The sequence below is a fragment of the Leptinotarsa decemlineata genome, unplaced genomic scaffold (assembly GCF_025532065.1).
Source record: "Leptinotarsa decemlineata unplaced genomic scaffold, Ldec_3_MD MMD2_tig00026374_RagTag_RagTag, whole genome shotgun sequence".
Classification (NCBI taxonomy): Eukaryota; Metazoa; Arthropoda; class Insecta; order Coleoptera; family Chrysomelidae; genus Leptinotarsa; species Leptinotarsa decemlineata.
In genome coordinates this window covers 3184950-3207183 of record NW_027412710.1, presented here as the reverse complement: position 1 = coordinate 3207183, position 22234 = coordinate 3184950, and the positions used below count along the sequence as shown (strand labels likewise).

The window sequence follows — 22234 nt, the reverse complement described above, 5'->3', positions numbered from 1 at the left end:
GACAGTAAAATCTCAACATCCGAGTTTTTTGAATATGGAAGAATAGGGTCCTATCAAAAAAAGATGAAATTACATGAACTGTTTCAATACATTTCATTCGTAGGTATTTTTTATCCGTAGATGGCAAAAACAATCAAGATAATATACATACACAATGAATAGAATTGGACCCAGGATCGATCCCTGTGGAACGCCCATTTCAATTTCCCTACTATCCGAACGTATGGTTTCAATTTGGCTATCGTGTTGAAACTGGAGCGTTGCAATTTGTTTTCTCTTTGATGAAAAGGATGAAATCCAGGTTAATGATACACCTCTTATGCCATTACTCTCCAATATCTTCATCAATTTCTGATGATTCATACAATTGAAGGCCCTACTCAAGTTACAAAATATTGCAAAAGTCATCCAACCGCATCGATCAACTATGCAATTCGTTTATGGAACGAATATATTGCCGTGGATGTATTTAAATACTCCAAAATGATACCGAAATGAGTTCAATCTCTCATTGCAACCTTGAAATACAGTTCAACAAATTCCAAAAATCTAAAAGCTGTCCACCCTATTCAGAAAGACATGTTTTATTTTCTGCAGTGGAGTCGGAAAGACCAAATTTACTCAAACTAATGAGGTGTTGAAAAGTTTCTCTATAGGTATCGTGTTGTGTACCGGATATACTGTATTTTTATATGCCAGTCAATTACTGCACCCTCTATAAGAGTTGGTTCAAGTTTCCATTATGGAAACGTCAATTAAAATCTTGAAACTATTACTGCAGAGTTTGTTTCTAAAGATAATATTTACTTAACGAGTACCCTACCCAACAGTATTACTAAGTGATTTATGAGAAAAAAAAACAAAATTTCATGGGAATTGACAGAAATATCGACATATGATGGCTGTTGTGCAGTTATATATATTTTATTCTGATGATAATCAATCGTTCAATGAGTTCTACTAATTAATTTGCTGAGATATCGCTATCTCAGAGCAACAGTGTGACATCTACAAAACATGCTACTTTCGGTAATCAGCAATTGAAGTTTTTCACTTCAGATAAATAATCATAAATTGCTTTTTAAGTATACCCTAATTAAAAATGAAAAAATACTAATATGCTGTGTGATAGTTCCTGAAACAGAGTTTTGACATATTTTCCGATTTTAGCATTAATTATAGTGTAAAAAAGTTAATAATAAGGCTTGACAGGGATATCTCACTGTACTATTGAAAAATCTAACAGCAAATAAAATATATTATAAGCCTATTCAGGTCTAACTGTGTACTGGTAAGCAACTAATGTTGAAATAAAATAATGTGGTCAATGGAACAAAAATGATACTATTTTTATTTCTATTTACAACACTTATTTTCTCAAATATGAGTAGCAGTCCTCGTATTTCTGGTTCCCTTTCAGTGGAAGAGCTTCATGAAGCAAGAGCCGAATCGATCCCTCCACGAAACCCTTCTTCACTTGGAATGATCGAATGCAGCTTGAGAAATGGTTCTTATGGAGATTCTGTGAAACGTGTTCTTCTTTACGAATCAGTAGAGAGTTGTCCTGGAAATCTAGAGAAGAGAATTGGATTGGATGATTTAGGAAACACTTGCTACATGAATAGCATTTTAGAAGTGTTGTTTATGATGAAGAATTTCAAGAACGAGGTTTTAATGATGAACGAGAACGGGAATGTTACCTACTTATTCATCAAACTCAAACACCTATTCATTCAGCTGTCAGATGGAAAGGGCAGCGTTCATTGGTGAATTCGCCTTCTTGGTACGAGTTCGGTACCAGCACAGGGTTGTAATCAGTCGTTTGCGTGTTTGTGTGGCGTGTGTTACAGTATATTGTTTAAAATTGTTTTCCAAGATGTCCAGTACAGACACTGCTGATGACACTGTGAGCTTTCCTCTGAGTCCAGCCAGGAAACTATCCAAAAAGAGACATTTGAGTGTTGAGCAGAAAGAAGTGATTTCAAATGTGTTCAAGAAAGAGATGGAAGAAACTGAGACATCGACTGTCGACGAAGTCGTATCGAAAGTTTCCGATAAAATTGGAGTGTGTTGCGCTTCTATTTAGAATGTTTTACGGGAATATAAACAAAATCATACATTTTCCAAACCGAATACAAATCAGAATCGTCAAACCATTATAAAATCAATAGATGTTGATGAACATGCAATCAGGAGGAAAGTGCTTGAGTACTTTTTCAGAAATGAAATACCCACGATAGACAAAGTACTCACAGAAATAAATGAAGATGTTTTATTGCCAAGTTTTGAGCGGTCAACATTCCATAAAGTATTAAAACATTTGAATTCTGTATCAAAAAAACGAGGGCGCAATAGTTTATTATTGGATAGAGAGGAAATTGTGTTATGGAGGAGAGAGTATTTGACCAAAATTAAATATTATAGGGAACAACAGCGAACAATTTATTGTATGGATGAAACCTGGGTTAATGCTGGTCATACTACCCCTAAAGTATGGGTCGATGAAACTGAGACCTCATCAAGGAATGCCATTCTAGATGGACTATCCACCGGATTAACTAATTCATCAGGTGAACTTATATTTATATTAGGACCTGCCTCAATCTCAATATAAAAAAGTAACCCTCGTATTTGTTTTATTTACTTACATACCTCTTCATAATTTCAGGTAAAGGAAAACGGCTTATTATTTGTCACATCGGCAATGAGAATGGGTTTGTTGCTGAAGGGCTGTGGTGTTTCGAGTCGAAGAAAACTGGAGATTATCACGAAGAAATGAACGGTGAATCTTTCGAACAGTGGTTTTCCAAAGTTCTACCCTATCTGGAGGATAATGCTATGATTGTAATGGTCAATGCACCTTTTCATTCGCAACGGTTAGAGAAGATTCCGACAACGTCTTCAAAGAAGGTTGAAATCCAAAATTGGCTGCGATCAAAGAATATTAGCTTTGAAGACTCAATGCTAAGAGTACAGCTACTAAAAATTGTCAAGGAGCCCAAGCTTGAACACCAAAAATATATAGTCGATGAGATGGCAGCAGGCCAAAACAAAATTGTCCTTCGCCTGCCTCCATACCACTGCGAGCTCAATCCCATCGAGTTAATATGGGCGGATGTGAAGAATTTTGTAGCTCAGCATAACACCACGTTCAAATTTGCAGATCTCAAAGTACTTTTTGATGAGGCTTCGAAAAGAGTCACAGGTCACAGCGGAGAAATGGTAGACGTGTGTTCGGCATGTGATATCGGAAGTCGAGACAAAGATGTGGAAGCTTGATAACATAAAAGAGGCACAAATCGAGCCACTGATAATTCAGATTGGTGAGGATGACATTACTGATGAAAATGAAAAGATAAATTTTGAGAGACAATAATGAAATACGGTCTGGAACAAATCATAAATGAACCAACAAGATGTACACCAACAAGTGAAACCCTGATCGATTGTGTAATTACCAATTACCCAAATATTTTTGCCAAAGTACACAAACTTCCAAAAATCACTGATCATGATACATTAACGATTTACGTTGGAAGTAACAACAGACCAGTAAATGTAGTTTAAAAAATGTACAGAAAATTCAATATAGATAATTTTCACATAATAAATTTGGGATTGATTGATTGCAGTTGGCCAACAAATTGCTTGGAATTAAACACTATTTTTGATGAAATGTCAAAATATTACGAAAAAGTTGTTAATGAAATTTGCCCAGTAAAACATTTGAAAATACTAGAATTATCTTACCTTGGTACAATAAAGAAATACATTTGAAGGCAAAAAATCGTGATAATGCTTATAAAAAATTTAGACAGTGTAGTAGAAACATGGAGAAAAAACAAAATCTTTGGAATACCTACAAAATATGTAGAAATGGAGTTAATAACAGTCTTAGATTGAAGAGAAAACATTATTACGAAAATGCGATTGATTCCCATTATGGAGATTGTAAACAAATGTGGAAAACGCTAAAACAGTTGATTCGAAATGAAAATCTTGCATTCACAAATACAGTCATGAAATTTCAATTTAGAGATAGAGTAGTGATTGCGAAAACAGAAAATGGTATTGCAAACTGTTTCAATGAATATTTCATATCGAGTGTAGGTGATAATTGCTACCCTGGAAAATGAAGGTAATATACATGATGTTATGAATGGTCAAATAATAAAAAAAAACCATTGACACTTGTGGTTTTCACCTATTAAATCTTATTAACGCATCCTTTTCAACAGGAATATTTCCAAATGAGGTGAAAACATTCATTATAATACCAATTCCAAAAGACATGAATTCAAATGATGCAATGAATTTCAGACCAATCAACACTTTACTAGATGTTGAGAAAGTAATTTAAAGAGCAGCATGTAACCAACTTATTTAACACATAAATATCAACAATATTTTCTTAGGGAACCAGTCAGGTTTTCGTAGTAAACATTCTTGTGAAACAGCCTTACAACTGACAATCAACTAGTTGGAACCAATTGATGGATAAAGGAAAGTATATCGTGGCAGTGCTCATTGATCTGAAACGAGCATTTGAAACAATAGATAGAGGTATTCTAGTTCAGAAATTAAAAACATATGGAATTGAATCAACTGCATTTAAATGGTTGTATAGCTATCTGAGTGATAGAAAACAGATTGTGAAATTAAATAACCATTTTTCTACAACAAGGCAGACAAATATAGGTATCCCACAAGGTAGTGTAATTGGACCTTTACCATTTATACTATACATGAATGACATCAACTGCTCTGTTAATTGTGAATTTATTATTCTTTATGCAGATGATACTCTGTTGGGAGTTCGTGGAGACCTCTGTTCAAAAAATGAATGAAGAGTTAATTAAAGTTGAAAAATTCTTGAAGGGAAATGAGTTGAAACTTGATGTACAAAAAACAAAAGCTATGATCATTTCTAATTACAATAGGACAAAAAATATAGATAAAGATAACATAACTTTAGTTATAGAAAAAACAAAAATTGAAATCGTGAAACAATTCAAATACCTTGGGGTTGTATTGGATGAAAATTCATCATACAAGGAACACTTTACATCAATACAGAAAAAAATTTCTGAGAAAAACTCTTTTTCTTCTCAAGAATAGCTGCTCACATATCGTTGAAAGCAAGATTGACAGATTTAAATAGTATCATCAAACCACATTTTGACTATTGTTCTACAATATTATTTCTATTAGAGAATAACAGGAAAGCTTCTCTACAAAAACTTCAAAATCGTGGGATGAGATTAATCCTAAAATGTAATAGATATACTACAATATACCCATATGTTAGAGACTTTACAGAGGCAATCAGTAACAAAAAGGTTGACTATCTCAGAAATGATCTTCATTTTTAAAATTGTCAAAGGTTTGATGCCAACTTATTTCGAACAATTCATCAAGCTTAATCATGAGGTTCACGAATACTGTACAAGAAGGTCAAACAATTTTCATGTGGATAGAGCTAATACCAAAAAAGGTATGAACTCACTATTCATACGAGGTTTACTTGAATATAATTCCCTTCCAAATGAAATTAAGAAATGTGATACACTTGTATAGTTTAAGAAAAAACTCTCAAAATATCTGTGATTGTTATGAATGTAGTTATATTGTATTATAGATTTTTAGCTGAATTGAGTCAGTTATTGTATAGTTTTGATATTTATATTATCTCAATCCCACTTTGTTTATTCTTAATAATGTATTTTGTTATAAATTCATACATGGATTCATAAATTGTATTATGTTTTGATATAGCATTTACTTAATAATATATAGTATGCTCTTTGGTATAGGTCCGTCATCGTTATTCAGAATATTATTGTGATTACTTATTTCTACACTCTCATAGGCATCTAGTTGCCTGTTGTCGTTAACTTGTTTAACTAATCTTAATGAACTGAAGTCTATGGAATGGTTTTGTTGCAAAATATGATGGGCGACTGCTGATTTTTCAGGTCTTCCATATTTTAAGTGTGCTATGTGTTCCTTATATCTTACTTCAATAGATCTTTTTGTCTGTCCATAATATTTTGCATCGCAGTCCTTACATTCAATTTCGTAAAATCCAGACTTTTCCTAATTCTCGAATTTTGTCTTTTGGACTTCCCAAATGGCTCTGTAGTGTATGACTTGTTTTAAAAACCACCTTCATACCTAGTTCCTTGAAAATCTTTCCAAAGTTCCTCGTATATTGGTGGTATGGAACTGAGATGTATTTATCTTGGTTTTTGTCTTTTCTGAAAGTCGAAATTTCGTTCATTCTTAACCTAAACTTCTTCTTCCTTATTATGTCATCTACAATACCCCTCGAGAAACCGTTAGTGGCTGCTATTTCCTGTATTGTACGTTTTTCTTTTGTAAACCTATCATGTGTTAGAGGGAAAGTCAAAAGACAAGGCACTAAAAAATTCAACCCAGCACGTTTGTGCTCTCCACAGTGATGTAAACTGTCAGGAATATACCTGTACTTGCTTGTTTCTTTTCTAAATATATCGAATTCTAACCCTCCATATTAGATCCTTATTACCAAAACGTCAAAAAATGGTAGTTGTCCCTTATTTTCTAACTCATACGTGAATTTTATTGATGGACATCTATTATTTAAAATGGAAACAAAATCGTCAATATTCGATTTTTTGGTTTCGAATATCGCGAAAATATCATCCACATACCTTAACTAAATCCTAGGAAAATACTTTGACTTTTCTTTGGTTTCCATTTCGAATCTGCTCATACACTACAGAGCCTTTTGGGAAGTGCAAAAGACAAAAGTCGAGAATTCGGAAAAGTCTGGAATTTACGAAATTGAATGTAAGGACTGCGATGCAAAATATTATGGACAGACAAAAAGATCTATTAAAGTAAGATATAAGGAACACATAGCACACTTAAAATATGGAAGACCTGAAAAATCAGCAATCGCCCATCATATTTTGCAACAAAACCATTCCATAGACTTCAGTTCATTAAGATTAGTTAGACAAGTTAACAACAACAGGCAACTAGATGCCTATGAGAGTGTAGAAACAAGTAAACACAATAATATCATGAATAACGATGACGGACCTATACCAAAGAGCATACTGTATAGCTTGTTAAAATAAAATAAAATAATGTTGTTGGGTTTACTGATCACTACATAAGGACACATTGTAAAAATGAATTTGGATAGGCAATATTGTGATATTAATTTTTATATAGGTGATAATTGTTTTATATAAACATATATTGTAAAATAATAGATAAGGCAAAATTGTTAAATTAATTTAGGTTGGTATACCTGTAGGGTTGGTACGCCTGGATGGTTTACCTGTATGAGTTACCTTTATAGCATAAATAGGGTTAGCTCGCATTAGTTTCTAGTTTAAATCTTCTTCTTTGAAGATGAACACTTGGTGATCGAAACACGTGTCGAAACACGAAATAACGATTTGGTTTTGGGGAAAAAACTCCAGTAATATTCAATTCATCATCTTTGTATAGGTACACATAATTTTAATATCTTCTGTTGAGTAATTTTTTACATTATTTCGTTTCAACCCCAACCACATTTTTCTCCCTGAAGATGATAATATTCACTCTCGAAATGATCGGCATTTCAGTGTTATAAACTTCTTTGCTTGCTTGTGGAATGCCCTATAAATACTTTTGTTTTTTTTTCAGAATTCTGTCACATTGCAGTATCATTGAAGTACAAGAAAAAACTTTCGTTCATTTGGGAAATATGAAAAATCTGTAAGTATTCAATGATGTATATAATATTATTCATTTCTTTATTTATTTAACGGCAAAGCCAATTCACGAAAATATATTTGATAAAGTGTAAAGAACTACAATGTATTTGAATGATCATATTTATGTAATGCCTACATTCCAATCTACAATTTTACAAAACATTTAGTGAAGTGTGAAATGCAAAATATTAATGAATCCTTATGCCTAGTGACTTCATTACTAAAAGATGAAACAAATCTGGTACTTAGTATAGTTTTCATATAAAAATGAAAGTTTGTATAATAATTCACACTAGCTAAAACATTTTTTTTTTATTAAAACAACGATAAAAATAAAAACAACAATAAAAATCAATTGGCGCTCCGGGGCGACTTCATTGATTCCAGTGGCGCATTTGCTTTTTCAGCTGCAGGAAAACCCGGAAAAACCTGCAGCACTACATCATCTGAAGATCTTGATCCACAATGTCCTCTCTCTTACAAAAAAAATTGTAGGGTGTCTCCAGAGGCTCCAATATATTAAATGCATCGCCAGAACTCTTGATGACATGACTATCGTAAAACTTGAACCAGTCCGTTTCGTCTTTAACTAAGGCGTAATCATGACCAAATTCAACGTCAGAACCACAGTGAACAATGACTGCATGAATATTATAATTGTGGTCTACTAGATTGAAATGTTCATCTATTTTGAACCTTCCAAAGAGTTTCTTGCTTCCGTCAGAGATTGAGTCTTCTTTGAAGATCATCAATGTTATTGTTAGATTGACTGGTGCCTCAGCTATACTTGTTTCTTTATAACAGTCAGTTAGTTTGGAGCATGTTTGGCAATATAGTTGATCATCACCTGTTAAAACTTCCATTTTCAGATTATTTGACAATAAGCTTTGCACTGACTGTGTTTAGTTTTACCTGTAAATACGTAGTCAGTTATCCGATCGAAAGGCCAGCACAATGTTTAGCTTTTTTCTGGTGGGGAAATTGGGAAAAAATGAAATTTTTAACTTTTTTCAAGGAACTTTCATTTTCGCTTGACACTTTCTTGTTATCAACAACTTATCTCCTTGTGAAAAATAACAAAAAACCCAAACTTGATATAAATTTCACATAACAACATAATAATATCTAATACAGAGTATTTCAAAACTTAAAAATCTGCCCCTATAATTATTCGGAAGGATGAGTCATAAATACTCTTTATAATTTTATTACATTTCTAATACATTCAAAAGACATAATTTATTTAGCTACAGGTCTGCGATAAATACTCCTCTGAACCACAACTCGTACTCTTCCGTCTCTTCCTGGATAAACTTCCACTATTTTACCTCCAGGCCAGTTATTTCCCAGAGGCTTTTCCATCACCACCACTATGCCATTTTTCTTCAGGTTCGCTTTCTCTTCAAACCATTTGGAACCCTTGATGAGAGTTGGCAGATATTCTCAAACCCATCTGCTCCAAAAACATCCGGCAATTACTGGGCAAAGTATCATTGCTTTCTCAAATTTTTGTTGGTAAAATCAACAACAATAGGTGGCTTGGCAATACTTGATGATCCTATCAGAAAATGATTAGGTGTGAGGCTTTCATCATCTTCTTGATTGGAGGAAACATATGTGAGAGGTCGACTATCGACCATCCTTCCCTTACCATCCGTTCCCAGGCTCCTCCAAAGTGAGGACTTGCTGGAGAAATAAATTTCCAATTAATTTCTTGTGCTACTAAACTTTTGTTTATTAAATCTTCATCCAAATTCTTTATAGCTTCTTTCAATTGTCACTCCATATAACTTCAGACTGTCCTCTTCTCGAAATGAATCTTCTTATTGACAAGATTGCTGAATCGGTGGATAAAGAATCTGCTAATTCGAGATGAATTGTTCGAATCGACAGGCACGTAAAAATAACCCCATATCGCTTTTCTCTTCTTCGACCAATGGTAACCATCATGAGACCAAAATAATCCATACCTATAAAACTAAATGGTCTTTGTGGTCTTGTTAATCTTATTTTTGGAATCCGTTCCATTTCCGGTATTTGAGGTTTGGCACGTTTAATTTCACACAAATTAAATAATCTTAAAATTCTTGAGTTTAATTTCCTAGCTTGCAAAATCCAAAGTTTCTGTCTTAATTTATTTAATGTAAATTGTAGTCCAGCATGACCATTTTTCCTATGATAATAGGCAACTGAAAGTTTGGTAAAATGATGGCAATTGCACAAAATTATTGGAAGTTTTGTTTCTTAAGAAAGTTCAGGTGAATAATCAATCCTACTCCTTAAGTAAATGACCTCATCTTCAATGCAAGGTGATAATTTAAATAACTTACTACTTTTGAGTACCTCGTTTGCCTTTTTTGAAGATTTCACTTCCTCTAAGAAGCAATTCTCCTGAACCTTCATGCACCAAACTCTCTCCGCTTTCTGAAGTTCTTGCCATGTGAGTTTCTGTTTCTCCAAATCTCTTCCCTTTTTCTTCATGTTTTCGATAAATCGAAACATATAGGCTGTAACTCGAAGCAACTTGTTATAATCTGAAAATTTAGTGAAATTAGGTAAATAATCAATTTTAACTTGAGAAGTCTGCAATAAAATGAAATCTTGCCTCAACTCTAATTCCTTAATATCTTCGGTAGAAATGCATGATACATTTTTTCCTGATTTTGGCCAGAGTTCTTCATTAAGATACAAGAACTTTGGACCCTGAAACCAACTATCTTCTATATTCAAATTTGTTTTCTTGGTGCTTCTGGTGGCTTCGTCTGCTACATTTATACTGGAAGGTACCCAATGCCAATCAGAGATGTTAGAATTTTCCTGAATTTCTCCCATTCTACGTGCAACGAAAGTCCTAAAACGTTTGGTCTCTGATCTCAACCAACAGAGAACTATTCTTGAATCTGACCAGAAAAATGTTTTATTGATTTCAAGTGAATGTTCCTTCTTGATGTGTCTTGCTAAATGAGAACCCATCACTGCTGCTTGAAGTTCCAGACGTGTTCCAGAAGTATTTTTGATTATTTCAAAGCTATAACATCTTGGTATTTTCAATTGTTCAATTTGTTTCAAATCACTGATCCATTGTAACCATTTTTCATTCGAATCAATAGGAATTTTTTCACCCCAATTCAAACCGCTTTTCCATACTTCTTGTATCGATATTTTCCCCTTAATTACGTAATGTCCCTCTAAACCTAGAGGATCATAAAGTGACATCACTACTTTCAACGTATCTCTTTTTGTAGGATGAATCTTACTATTCAAAATATCTTTATTAACTTTGTGGAAATTCAATGAAAAAATTGAAACATCTTCTTTGGGCATCCACTTCATTTCTAAAACTCTCTGTGAACCGTTTTCATCCAGTATTCCATCTTTCCCCCTAAGTGACTCTGAAATTTTTTCCAAAAGTTCTTTTGAATTGCAAATCCATCCTCTTAACTGAAAACCACCTGACTCATGTATTTTTATTACCTCTTCAATGAGTTTTGTTGCTTCAGCGCTTGTAGAAACACTATGTAGGTAATAATCCATATAGTGACGATTTATAATGCTATCAGCAGCTTCAGGTTATACTTCTTCAAATTCCAATGCATTTTTGTTCTTGATGTATTGTACAGAGAATAGAGATGAAATGGCACCAAAAATCATCACTTGCATTTCAAACATAGTTACATCTTCATTTGGAATTTTCCTCCATAAAAATCTCTGAGCAGGTCTATCTTCTTTTCTTACAACCAGCTGATGGAACATTTCCCTCACGTCTGCTGGAAATGCTATGGGTTTTACTCTGAATTTCCATATTATCCCTACTAGAGAGTTAAATAAATCCGGTCCTTTCAGCAGAAAATCATTTAGACTTTTACCTTCCACTTTAACGGCTGCGTCAAATACAAATATCATTTACTCTGGCTTATTTTCATCAACAACCCCAAAATGTGGTAAATACCATATCTTCTCTGAAGGATATTCTTCTATTTTCTTCGCATATCCTTTTTCAACATACTCTTCTATTTTCCTCCTATAAGCTTCTGCAAAACTGAATTCTTTTTCCATACGACGTTCAATATACTATAACCTTTCGAAAGCCATACATTTACTGTCCTCTTCTTTCCAAAGTAACCCTGTTTCCCAACGGTTCTGACCTGGAATTTTCCTTTTTACTTGCTTGATTATTTCTTCTGCTCTTAAATCTTCCTGGTTGAGTACTTTTCTATTCATAATCATAATCATAATTTATTAGCCCAAGTATGTATAAAGTACATTTAAGGTTGTCATAACAGAGGTATAAGTATATGTATAGAACGTAGATTCAGTGTAAAACATAGAAAAAGTGAACGAAATATAGTTTAGTGACAAACAGTACATGACATTTACAGTATCTGAGAAACTTTCAACAAAATTATTAACAATTTCAGTGGATTATGGTTGTATTTCATCAAAAGAGAAGTCAAAAAATTCGTCGAGATTGTAGAAAGCATTATACAGTAAAATTTCCATAACTGCAGCTTTAAATCTTTTTATCGGAGCATTTTTTAGTCCATTTGGTAATTTATTGAAAAGTTTCAGAGCAGTATAATTTGTTGGCTGCTGAGTTCTTTTCATTCTATAGTAGGGAATACTCAATAAATTTTTATTTCTGGTGTTGTAGTAGTGATATGATGAATTTAGAGATAGTGAATTCTCATTTTCTTTAATGTACATCACGCATTGTAATATAAAAACTGATGGTAGAGTTAATATATTTAATTTTTTAAATAATGGTCTGCAGTGGTCCTTGAAACCAGCTTGAGCTATTATTCGTATGACTTTTTTCTGCAATTTCTCACTATCTGAAGAGTTACCCCAAATTAAAAGGTCGTAAGAAAAGACCGAATAGAAGTTACTGTAGTAGTATGTTAGTGTCGTGTCAAAAGTGGTGAATTCTGTAAGTTTTCTGATTTGATAAACTACTCTATTCAATTTTGCTGCTAATTGCTCAATATGTTTTTTCCAATTCAAGTTAGTGTCAATATGGATGCCTAATAATTTCACGCTATTTCACTGATCAGATTTTCCGAATAGTAACTCGTTTGTTTTTTCAGTATTTAGTTTGGAATTGTTTGCTGTAAACCAATTGGTGGCTCTCGCTACTGTTTCAGATTTTTTTACAGTTAATTCCTCGACCTCTTGGGCTACATTCAGAATGGTCGTGTCATCCGCATATAAAATAGCTGCATCTGCGTTCAGGTATTTTGGTAGATCGTTTATAAAAACAATGAAAAATATTGGTCCTAGGACAGACCCTTGAGGAACTCCGATATCTAAAGGCAATAATTCTGATTATTCGCCCGAGGGTAAAACAACTCTTTGCTGACTCCGACTCAAATAAGAGGAGAAGAGCTCAAGAGCTTCACCTCTGATTCCATAAAAATCTAATTTATTCAGGAGATAATCATGTGTTACACAATCGAATGCTTTAGATAAGTCAAGCATGGTAGCAGAAAAAAGTTTATTATCGTCTATTGACGTTGTGATTTTTTCAAGAATGGATATCAGTGCTTTCGTCGTTGATTTATTTGTACGGTAACCGTACTGCTCTTTAGCAAATAGTTGTTTACTTTCGAAATAAGAAACGACTCTGTTTTTAAGCAGTTGTTCCAAGATTTTCGAAAAGACTGGTAGTACTGAAATTGGTCTGAACATATTCACATCAGTTTTATTATTGGTTTTGGGAATGGGAACCACTTTGGCAATCTTCAGTTCATCTGGGAATATTCTTTGTTCCAGACACTTATTGAAAATGTAGTATAATAAAGGTGCCAGTTCATCACCTATATTTTTAGGTACTGTAATATTTATATCATAAATATCCCTACTGTTGGAATTTTTCAAGTTTCTCACAATGCTCTTAATATCATCCTCAGTGATGGGTGTAATGAAGAAAGATTAGCATGGGGAACTATGGGTATTTTTCAGGGATTGTATAGAATCCATATCACCTTTGGGCAGTAAGTTTAGAATATTCCTTCCGACATTAACAAAAAATTTATTGAAATTATCAGCTGAAATGCTGTAATCATTCCTTTCAGATTTGCCTACTTGAGACTTTATCAGTGTCCAGATTGCTTTGGATTTATTTGTCGAGTTTTCAATAAATTCTTTATTTGCATTGCGTTTTGCTTTATCTATTTCTTTTTTATAGTTTGATTTCATTCCCTTGTAAATACCAGATATTTCTTGTGATGGATGGAATTTTTTTATAATATTTATAGCATCTAGTAAGTTTCTCATTTCTTTCAGATTTTCGTTGAACCAATTTAGGTGCTTTTTTGGTTACACTTGATCGTTTTTTCTGGAAAATAATTGTAATATTCCCTCAGGAAAACCTGAAAGAAATCAGAGAATAAAACATTTGCTTCTTCAATTGTGTATAAATACGTCCAATCGTAATTTGATAGCATTTTTTTGAAATTTACCAATTGGAGTTTGGAAATATATCTTGTTGTTTTCATGTTTGGGTTCATTTTATAATGCTTACAGTAGCTTACAGTAGCTAGAATGCCTGAGTGGTCTGATAAACAAAAGTCACGGATTTCAAATACAACATTATCTTTTATGTTAGTTATCAAATTATCAATGCATGTTCCTTTCTCTTTTGATAAACTCGTGGGTTCGGTAACAGAAAATTCAAGACCAAAACTATTCAATATATCTGTGAAATCTCTCGTTGAGGACAGTTTGGTATTAATAACATCAATATTGAAATCCCCTACTGTAATGAATTTTTCTTTAGAACTGGAAGTTAATCGTTGAAGCATTATTGAGAACTTTTCAAAAAATTGTTCAATAGATTCAGGAATAGGAGATCTGTAAATCGTAATGATCAAAATATCCAGATCTAATAGTTTAACCGCAGCAATTTCAAAAAATTTTTCTTAGTATAAGTCGTCGAATTTTTTGACTATACGTGTTTTAAAACCATTTTTGATATACAAGATCACACCACCATGTTCGAATGAGGATCGGCCTATGTCAAAGTTTGTTAAAAAAGAAAGAGAAATTTCTTGATCACGTAACCAAGTTTCTGTGAAGCACAGTACGTCGAAGTTCATGTCCTCTGCAATTGTTTCAATTTCATCAAGTTTGTTCCTAATACACTGGATGTTATTATAGAAAAGGTTTAGTTTGGAAGATTCATTTCTATTCCTGGAAAGATCTGATTCGGTTGCATCAGAAATTATGTTTTTTCGGTCATCTGCTGGCGCTTGTGTAAAAAACGTGACACAGCGGCACCACATGGCCATATATTTGGATTCATTGCTGGTTTGCAATGGTTACTACTGATTGATACTTTGAAGGATGAATAGACATCTGGTCTTTTTGACTTTCAAATTTCACATCTCACTTCCGGAAAAAGTTTTCCCAGGCGTTTTTGTAATGTTTCTGTCGTGGTTTCAGGACTGACCCTGCACACATGTAAATCAATGAATCTAGGTACCCCGAGGATATCTTCGGAGTTGTCTTTACCAATAATAACGTTTCTTTTGCGAGTTCTTCCGGGTTCTACTCTCTTCCATTTCTTTCAGCTTCATGGTCACCTTGTCTGTCTAAATTGTCTGTCTAAATTCAACATTTTTCATTTTCATTGCCGTTTCTTCTTTTAACATCGCAAATGATACATCTGTTTTCTTGAATGTATGGGAGTTCCCTGGTCTATCAGATGATGGTATTGTCTTGGCCTCAGTTTTTTCGAATGTTTGGGAATTCCCTGGTCTATCAGCTGACGATATTGTTTTGGCCTCAGTTTTTTGTCCATATCTCTCGGGATTTTTTCCATATTCAGCGAGCGAGGTTTTTCTTGATAAGTCTTTTTTTGCTGGTGTCGATAAAACAGACTTCTTCAACAGGTTATTTTCGGATATCAATTCGATTTGTTCATGAAGCAAGTCAATTTTTTCCCTTTGTTCGTTAATTATCACGTCTTTTTGCTTCAGTAGATAGTTAACAAGTTGAATATCTACCTTGTCTTTGGACGTTAAAACATCATCATCCGTAGCGCCATAGAAGAGTCCATCACTTTCGGCTTCCCGTAGTTTCGGCTCACTTTGACCTTCACAGCATATTATTTTGTCTCCCTTCGTAAGGACCACATTTTTCATCAATTTAGCACTACTGTTATGCATAACTGACTCACATTGGATACACTTTTTACCTGATAGTGCCACATTTTTGCACTTTTTACACGTAATATGTAATACTATAGTATCATCGACTCTGTTTCTAAATTGACGTAGATTCCCATGTACAACCCAACCCAATTCAGTTTTAGATAAAGCTGGAGAATTCTTAGGACCCTCAATTATTTCACGACTTGCAATTCATTCCCAGTTATCCTGACCAATAAGCAGTTTTGGCTGTACATTATGCATATTTTCAAAATCTACCCTCCTGAGGTGAGCCCATTTGTTTTTCATTTTCCTACCATCAATTGTTTGTAGAGGCAAATCCATATTTTTCAAAGTATATACATTTTCTATATTGAAAAAATTACTTTTATCCTTGTCAGAAATTTCGAAACTAACTTTCCTAGAATTAACTTTTTTGCATGATTCTATAGCTGTCCATTTTAAGCCTAAAGTTGTTCCTTCACCCTGTATATTCAAATCATTTGCTAAATCCTCATCTATCAGAGTTACTGTAGAAGCTTCATCAAATAAGGCATAAATTTTCATCTCTTTTTCTTGAGTCCTTATTATAACGGGAGCTATTCTAAGCAAAATTTCAGAATTAAATGATTGAGAGGTATGAGCTACAATTTCCTGAGAAACGATATCACTTGATTCAACATTTTTCTCCAAAGATTCATTATGAAGTATTTTATGATGCAATTTTTCGCAATTGTTGATTCTACATTTCCTTTTGAACCGACAATTTTTGATTCTGTGGTTATTTTTCAAGCAAGAAAAGCATATCCATTTTTCAGAAACTGGCAAATTCAAAAATTTCGAACACTTTTCTAATGTATGTTCTTCTTTGCAAAATAAACACTTTAATGAGGAGATTCAAGAATTCTGAGAAGTTAGTAAAGTGGATTTACATCTATCTTTATTTAGGATTTGATTGGAAGTCTTACCTACATTCACAATTGATTGAACATAGCTGGCAGCTTCTGCAAACAAGATGGACCACCACCACATTACTCCAAACAAGTAAGAAACTATTTGGATACTACTTTTCTATATCGTTGGATGGGCCCTCGAGGTCCTACAGAATGGCCAGCCCGCTCGCTATATTTGACACCTTTGGACTTTTTTTATGAGGCTATCTGAAGCAAAATGTGTACGAAACTGAACCTGCTTCAATATTGGATATACGGCAGAGAATAATAAATATTTGTAGAGATTTTGACGTTACTGTGTTCGAAAATGTTCGACGTGAAATATCGGATAGGCTGTTCATATGTCAAGAAGTTCAAGGTAACCATTTCAGCATTTTCTGAACTGACCTCAAGCTCATTACCTCATATTATGTTATTGTTGTTGTATTCATTCATGTTTCAGATCATTATGATATTAGACATGTCAATAATAAAAATAACAATAAATAACTGTATAAGGATAAATAAATAAACGTATTCCTATCAAATAAAACAGGCACTATACAGAACACTACAAGCGACATACTGATGCAAATTTTAAAATCATAGACAAAATATTATTAAACAACATAATATAATTATAAACAATTAAAGAGTTCAACATGAAAATAGGAAGGAAAATAGCAGTGAGAACAAGTTATATCAAGACATCCCTTTGCAGGAACTCATCTAAGCTATAATAACCCCCGTTGGTCAATAATTCTTTGATATGGTTTTTGAAACTTACTGAGTGTAGGTCCTTGACATCCTGTGGCAATGAATTATAAAGTATGATGCCGTTATACCTAAGAGATTCTTTGAATGTTGAAGTTTTGTGTTTTGGGATGGTCAAGTGTTCAGTTCGTGTTGCATAATTATGAGTGACTGACTCGTGATTGAATTGAACCATGTTGTATGTCATACAACATACATATCTCATACATAGATACAGGATGAAGTTAATATTTCATATTTTGAAAATAAATCTCTACAGCTAGATCTCGGTGTAATGTCAAAAATTGATCCTCATGATTTTTTTGTAGAATAAATACACGTCTTCCGCCAGTAGAAGTACCCCACATTAGTATATTTTGAGCCATGTGAAAATAGGCCAAAGAATAATAGACCATCTTGATACCATCTAAGTCAAGCAACTCTTTTGGCTGACGTATTGCAAATATTGCCTGGTTCAATGTTTTACACACATGATCAATGTGAGGCTCGCAAAACAAGGTTTTATCTATCTGTATGTAGTTAAATGTTCTGAAAATTTGCGATTGGGCAGGGTTAATCACGCATTCATTGAAAAAACTGGAATCTACAGAGGATGTTCTTATTTCAACTTGCTTCCTCGCAATATCAAATGTTCGTCCGTAATAATCTTCAAAAAAGAACTGAGAAAGATAATGAACAAAGGTTGCTTCTACAATATACAAGAATTTGAAAATTATTTAAAAACTATACATAACCAATAAATAAACCTTGTTAACATAATTAGTGGGTATAATTGTTTACCTGCACTCTAGTTTTGTGTAAGGTCAATTGGTATATTGTAATGTTATCTGGACCTGTATCTTAATTGCGATTTTCAGTTATACATAACTCACATCTGTGTATACTACTGTATACTGTGTATACACACAAATAGTGTATCGGTATACACAGTGTATTTGTATATACATGGATTTTATCTCCAGTATACTAAGTTTGTATCTGTTGTATGCTATTTTATTGTACACGATTCATATTTTATGAAATTTCCATAAGCTTACCTTGGTTTATATCCTTGTTGACGTTCACAATCCATGTCTATGGAAGATGTGTTTAGTATATATACCTTATACATTTTACATTTCATTTTATGTATTTCTGACTTACCTAATCCATGTAATGGCAATGAAGGAGAAAATAAATATCTATCTATCTATCTATCTATCAATGTAGGTATTCAGGCAATTATTGAAAGTTCCGCCATTTTGTAATAGTTGAAGATATCGACATCATATTCTAGGGTTGTGAAGTATTTGTCAGGAGCTTTAAAAATATTTATCACAAGATCCCCCTTTCCGTTTAGTTTTTTTCATAGATGCCCCCAATCGCCATCTTGAAAGTTTCATCTGTCAGTTTCACTTCAAAATAAAGTATTCATGCATTAATTTCGTTATCCCAAATTTCAATTTTGTGAGTTAACCCGATCAAAAAATAAAAGGAGGGGTACCTTAAAGAAATGCACTGTTTACGGAAAAAAACTTCACAAAATGAGTGGCCATACTTGGAAACTGGCTGTAAATCAAATTATCTGAAAGAACAATTCGTTCAGATATGTACCGGTGCATCTCATACCCACCCGTGAACTCCAGGGTTGTTTTTTTTTTTGCAGTTGCAGATGCAGTTTTGCATCTGGCTATTGATTTCAGCTATATTCGTCAAGTCTTCCTCGTAACATAATCCTCATTATGATTCATTCCATTCCGTATTCACTAGTTTATCATTTCATTTTCTCGTTTCCATGTGGATGTCTAATGCTCGATTCTCACGAAACTCGTGAGATATCTTTCAATAATCCTAATTCCACCATATTTCCACGATGCAAGGCTAGTTAAGGTGATATATGATTTGCGTATCGATGCTGCAGCATACTGATATCGCGCTCAGCAATATTCTCGCTTTACCGTTATGTTGCCAAGATATCCAATTATGGATTAAGTATGGGACACCGAATGTCAGGTCAACAGTATGGCGCAAAGGGATTAAAGACGTGTTCTAGGGTAGTCACTACTTTAGTTTATTGACAGTTCTCTATGCACTTTCAAGAACACCGTAAGAAGAGAGGCTGTAACTAAATTGCACTGGAAAAGTGGACTATGATTGCAAAAGAGTGTATAGCAGTTTCTATGCGTCAATGAAACACAAAAAAGTTTCTTAGTTTCAGAAGAACAATATCTGAAGATGAAGTTTTATTATGAGGAAACGGTTCAAATACTGATCGGGCGATTATTGAGCCCTATCAGGCTAGCAAGGCGAATCCAGCAAAATTGCAAAAAAAAATACATCAATTTGAAGCTAATTAGTTGCTAATTAGTTGCCAAAACAACGATTTCTTTGCTCGTACCGATCTCTAGTAATCGCAAATAATGCTATCGTGATGTAAAGGTAGCAAGATAACTCAATAAATTCTATACTTTTCCTTTGATATTTACAGAAGATTTCGTTGCTATTTAGTTGCTGAACCTTGGATATAGCGAAAAATTTTGTAATATTTTTTTTTATAATCCCGCTACCTTGAAACTGGTTTTCCTGGAAATAAAGATGTTCTAAATTTGTTGCTCACCAAGAGTAAACTAAAATAAACCTTGAGTATCAGCAACGAAATAGTTGAAACCAATCGGCAAATTTTCAAATTCTTTATTTATTTTCCACGTTCTTGCTATTTTGAAACTGGTTTTCCTTAGAATAAAGAGTGTTTCAAATCTTTTGCTCACCAGAAGGAGATTCAAATACACCTTGAGTATCAGCAACAAAACGGTGCAAACCGATCGGCTGATTTTCAATTTTTTTTTATTTTCCTAGGCCTTGATATCTTGATACTGGTTTTCCTGAGAATAAAAAGCGTTTCAAATTTGTTGCTCATCAGGAGGATACTCAAATACACCTTGAGTATCAGCAACAAGATAGTTGAAACCGATCGGCCGATTTTAATTTTTTCTTCATTTCCCACGTTCTTGCTATCTTGAAACTGCTTCCCCTTCTGGTGAGAAACAAATTCATGATACTCCGTATTCCAGAAAATACCGGTTTTAAAATAGCAAGAACAGGTAGAATTTAAAAAAATATTAAAAATCGGCCGATCAAGGCCAACTATTTTGTTGCTAATTCTTGGAGTGTATTTGAGTACCCTCCTGATGAGCAACAAACTTGAAAGGCTTTTCATTCACAGGAAAACCAGTATCAAGATAGCAGGATCGAGGAAAAAGAAAAAAAGAAAGAAATCGGCCGATTGGTTTCAACTATTTTGCTACTGATACTCAAGGTGTATTTGAGTATACTTCTGGTGAGCAACAAATTTGAAATACTTTTTATTCTAAGGAAAACCAGTTTCAAGATAGCAAGAACAAGGAAAATAAAGTAAAAAATTTGAAAATCGGCCGATCGGTTTCAACTATTTTGTTGCTGATACTCAAGGTGTATTTAAGTTTACTCTTGGTGAGCAACAAATTTAGAACATCTTCAATTCCAGGAAAAACCAGTTTCAAAATAGCAAGATCATCAACATCAAGGTTCAGCAACTAAATAGCAAATAAATATTCTGTAAAGATCAAAGGGAAATCATATAATTTATTGAGTTATCTTTATATCACGATAGCATTATTTGCGATTTCTAGAGATCGGCACGAGCAACAAAATCGTTGTTTTAGCAAATAATTAGCAACTATTTAGCGACAAATTGATGTATTTTTTTTGCAATTTTGCTGGATTCGCCTTGCTAGCCTGATAGGGGTCGATTATTGCGTTGAAAAATTCATATTCTATACGGTATACAACGCACATAAGCGAGTAGACATACTTTTGAATGTGAATAATGCTTCAAATTACTTGCTCTATACACAGGTTATAGCTCAATGATCGTCAGTTAGCCGTACTTTGGGAAATGATAGGATTCATATCCGAAATATTGGCAAATATAGTTATTTAATATGCTTTATTGACTTCTACTTATACAGGAAGTTGGTACCAACTTCCTTAATTCCAATGTAACACCCTGTATATTTCCACATCATTTTCGAATATCTGTTAAATTCTAATGTGAGTTTATGTAATACACCCTATACCGAAAAATGGACCGTCGTGGTCGGAGAGGAGACCAAAAGTGAGGCGGTTTTTTGAAAAATAAAATCATGTTAGAGGACCCCAGCGAAATGGCAGAAGAACTGGGAGTCAGCCCACGAGAGGTCAAAAAGCTCGAAAACTAGGAGCCTCACAATTTGAATGATCGACAGAAACTGTCACTTTTCGAGATTTGTTCCTCTTAGCTTTTGCGCAACCAAAACGACCCTTTTTATTGCTATACGATTACAGAAGACATTCAGTATAGTAATTGGACATCGTCGAGCCACCCAGGCACTTTTCAAAGGCGAAAACATACCAAAAAAGACCATGGTTTATTGTATGGTGGTCAGCAGCTGGTATGATTCACTATAACTTTCATGTGAAAGTAGTTGCTTGGAAAGGGGAAGGAAAGCGAGGAGAAACCAGCAAATCCGGAATAGCAGAGCATGTTTGGACTCATCAACATAACATCGAGTGGTTCCAAGCTGAGATCATACACAGGGAGGAACACTGGTTCAGGAGGAAATTTAAAGAA

At 33.8% G+C, this 22234-nt stretch overlaps 1 protein-coding gene across 4 annotated transcripts in view; it reads left to right on the top strand.

Annotated features, from left to right (window-relative positions):
* The window catches only part of Lgr4 (Leucine-rich repeat-containing G protein-coupled receptor 4), a 329080-nt gene that overhangs the window by 225020 nt on the left and 81826 nt on the right, over window positions 1–22234 (top strand). For all 4 annotated transcript variants that reach the window (XM_074185451.1, XM_074185450.1, XM_074185449.1 and 1 more), the window contains one exon: window positions 7684–7755. In XM_074185451.1, the coding sequence (XP_074041552.1) occupies window positions 7684–7755 (72 nt within the window). The remainder of the gene's footprint in view (window positions 1–7683; window positions 7756–22234) is intronic.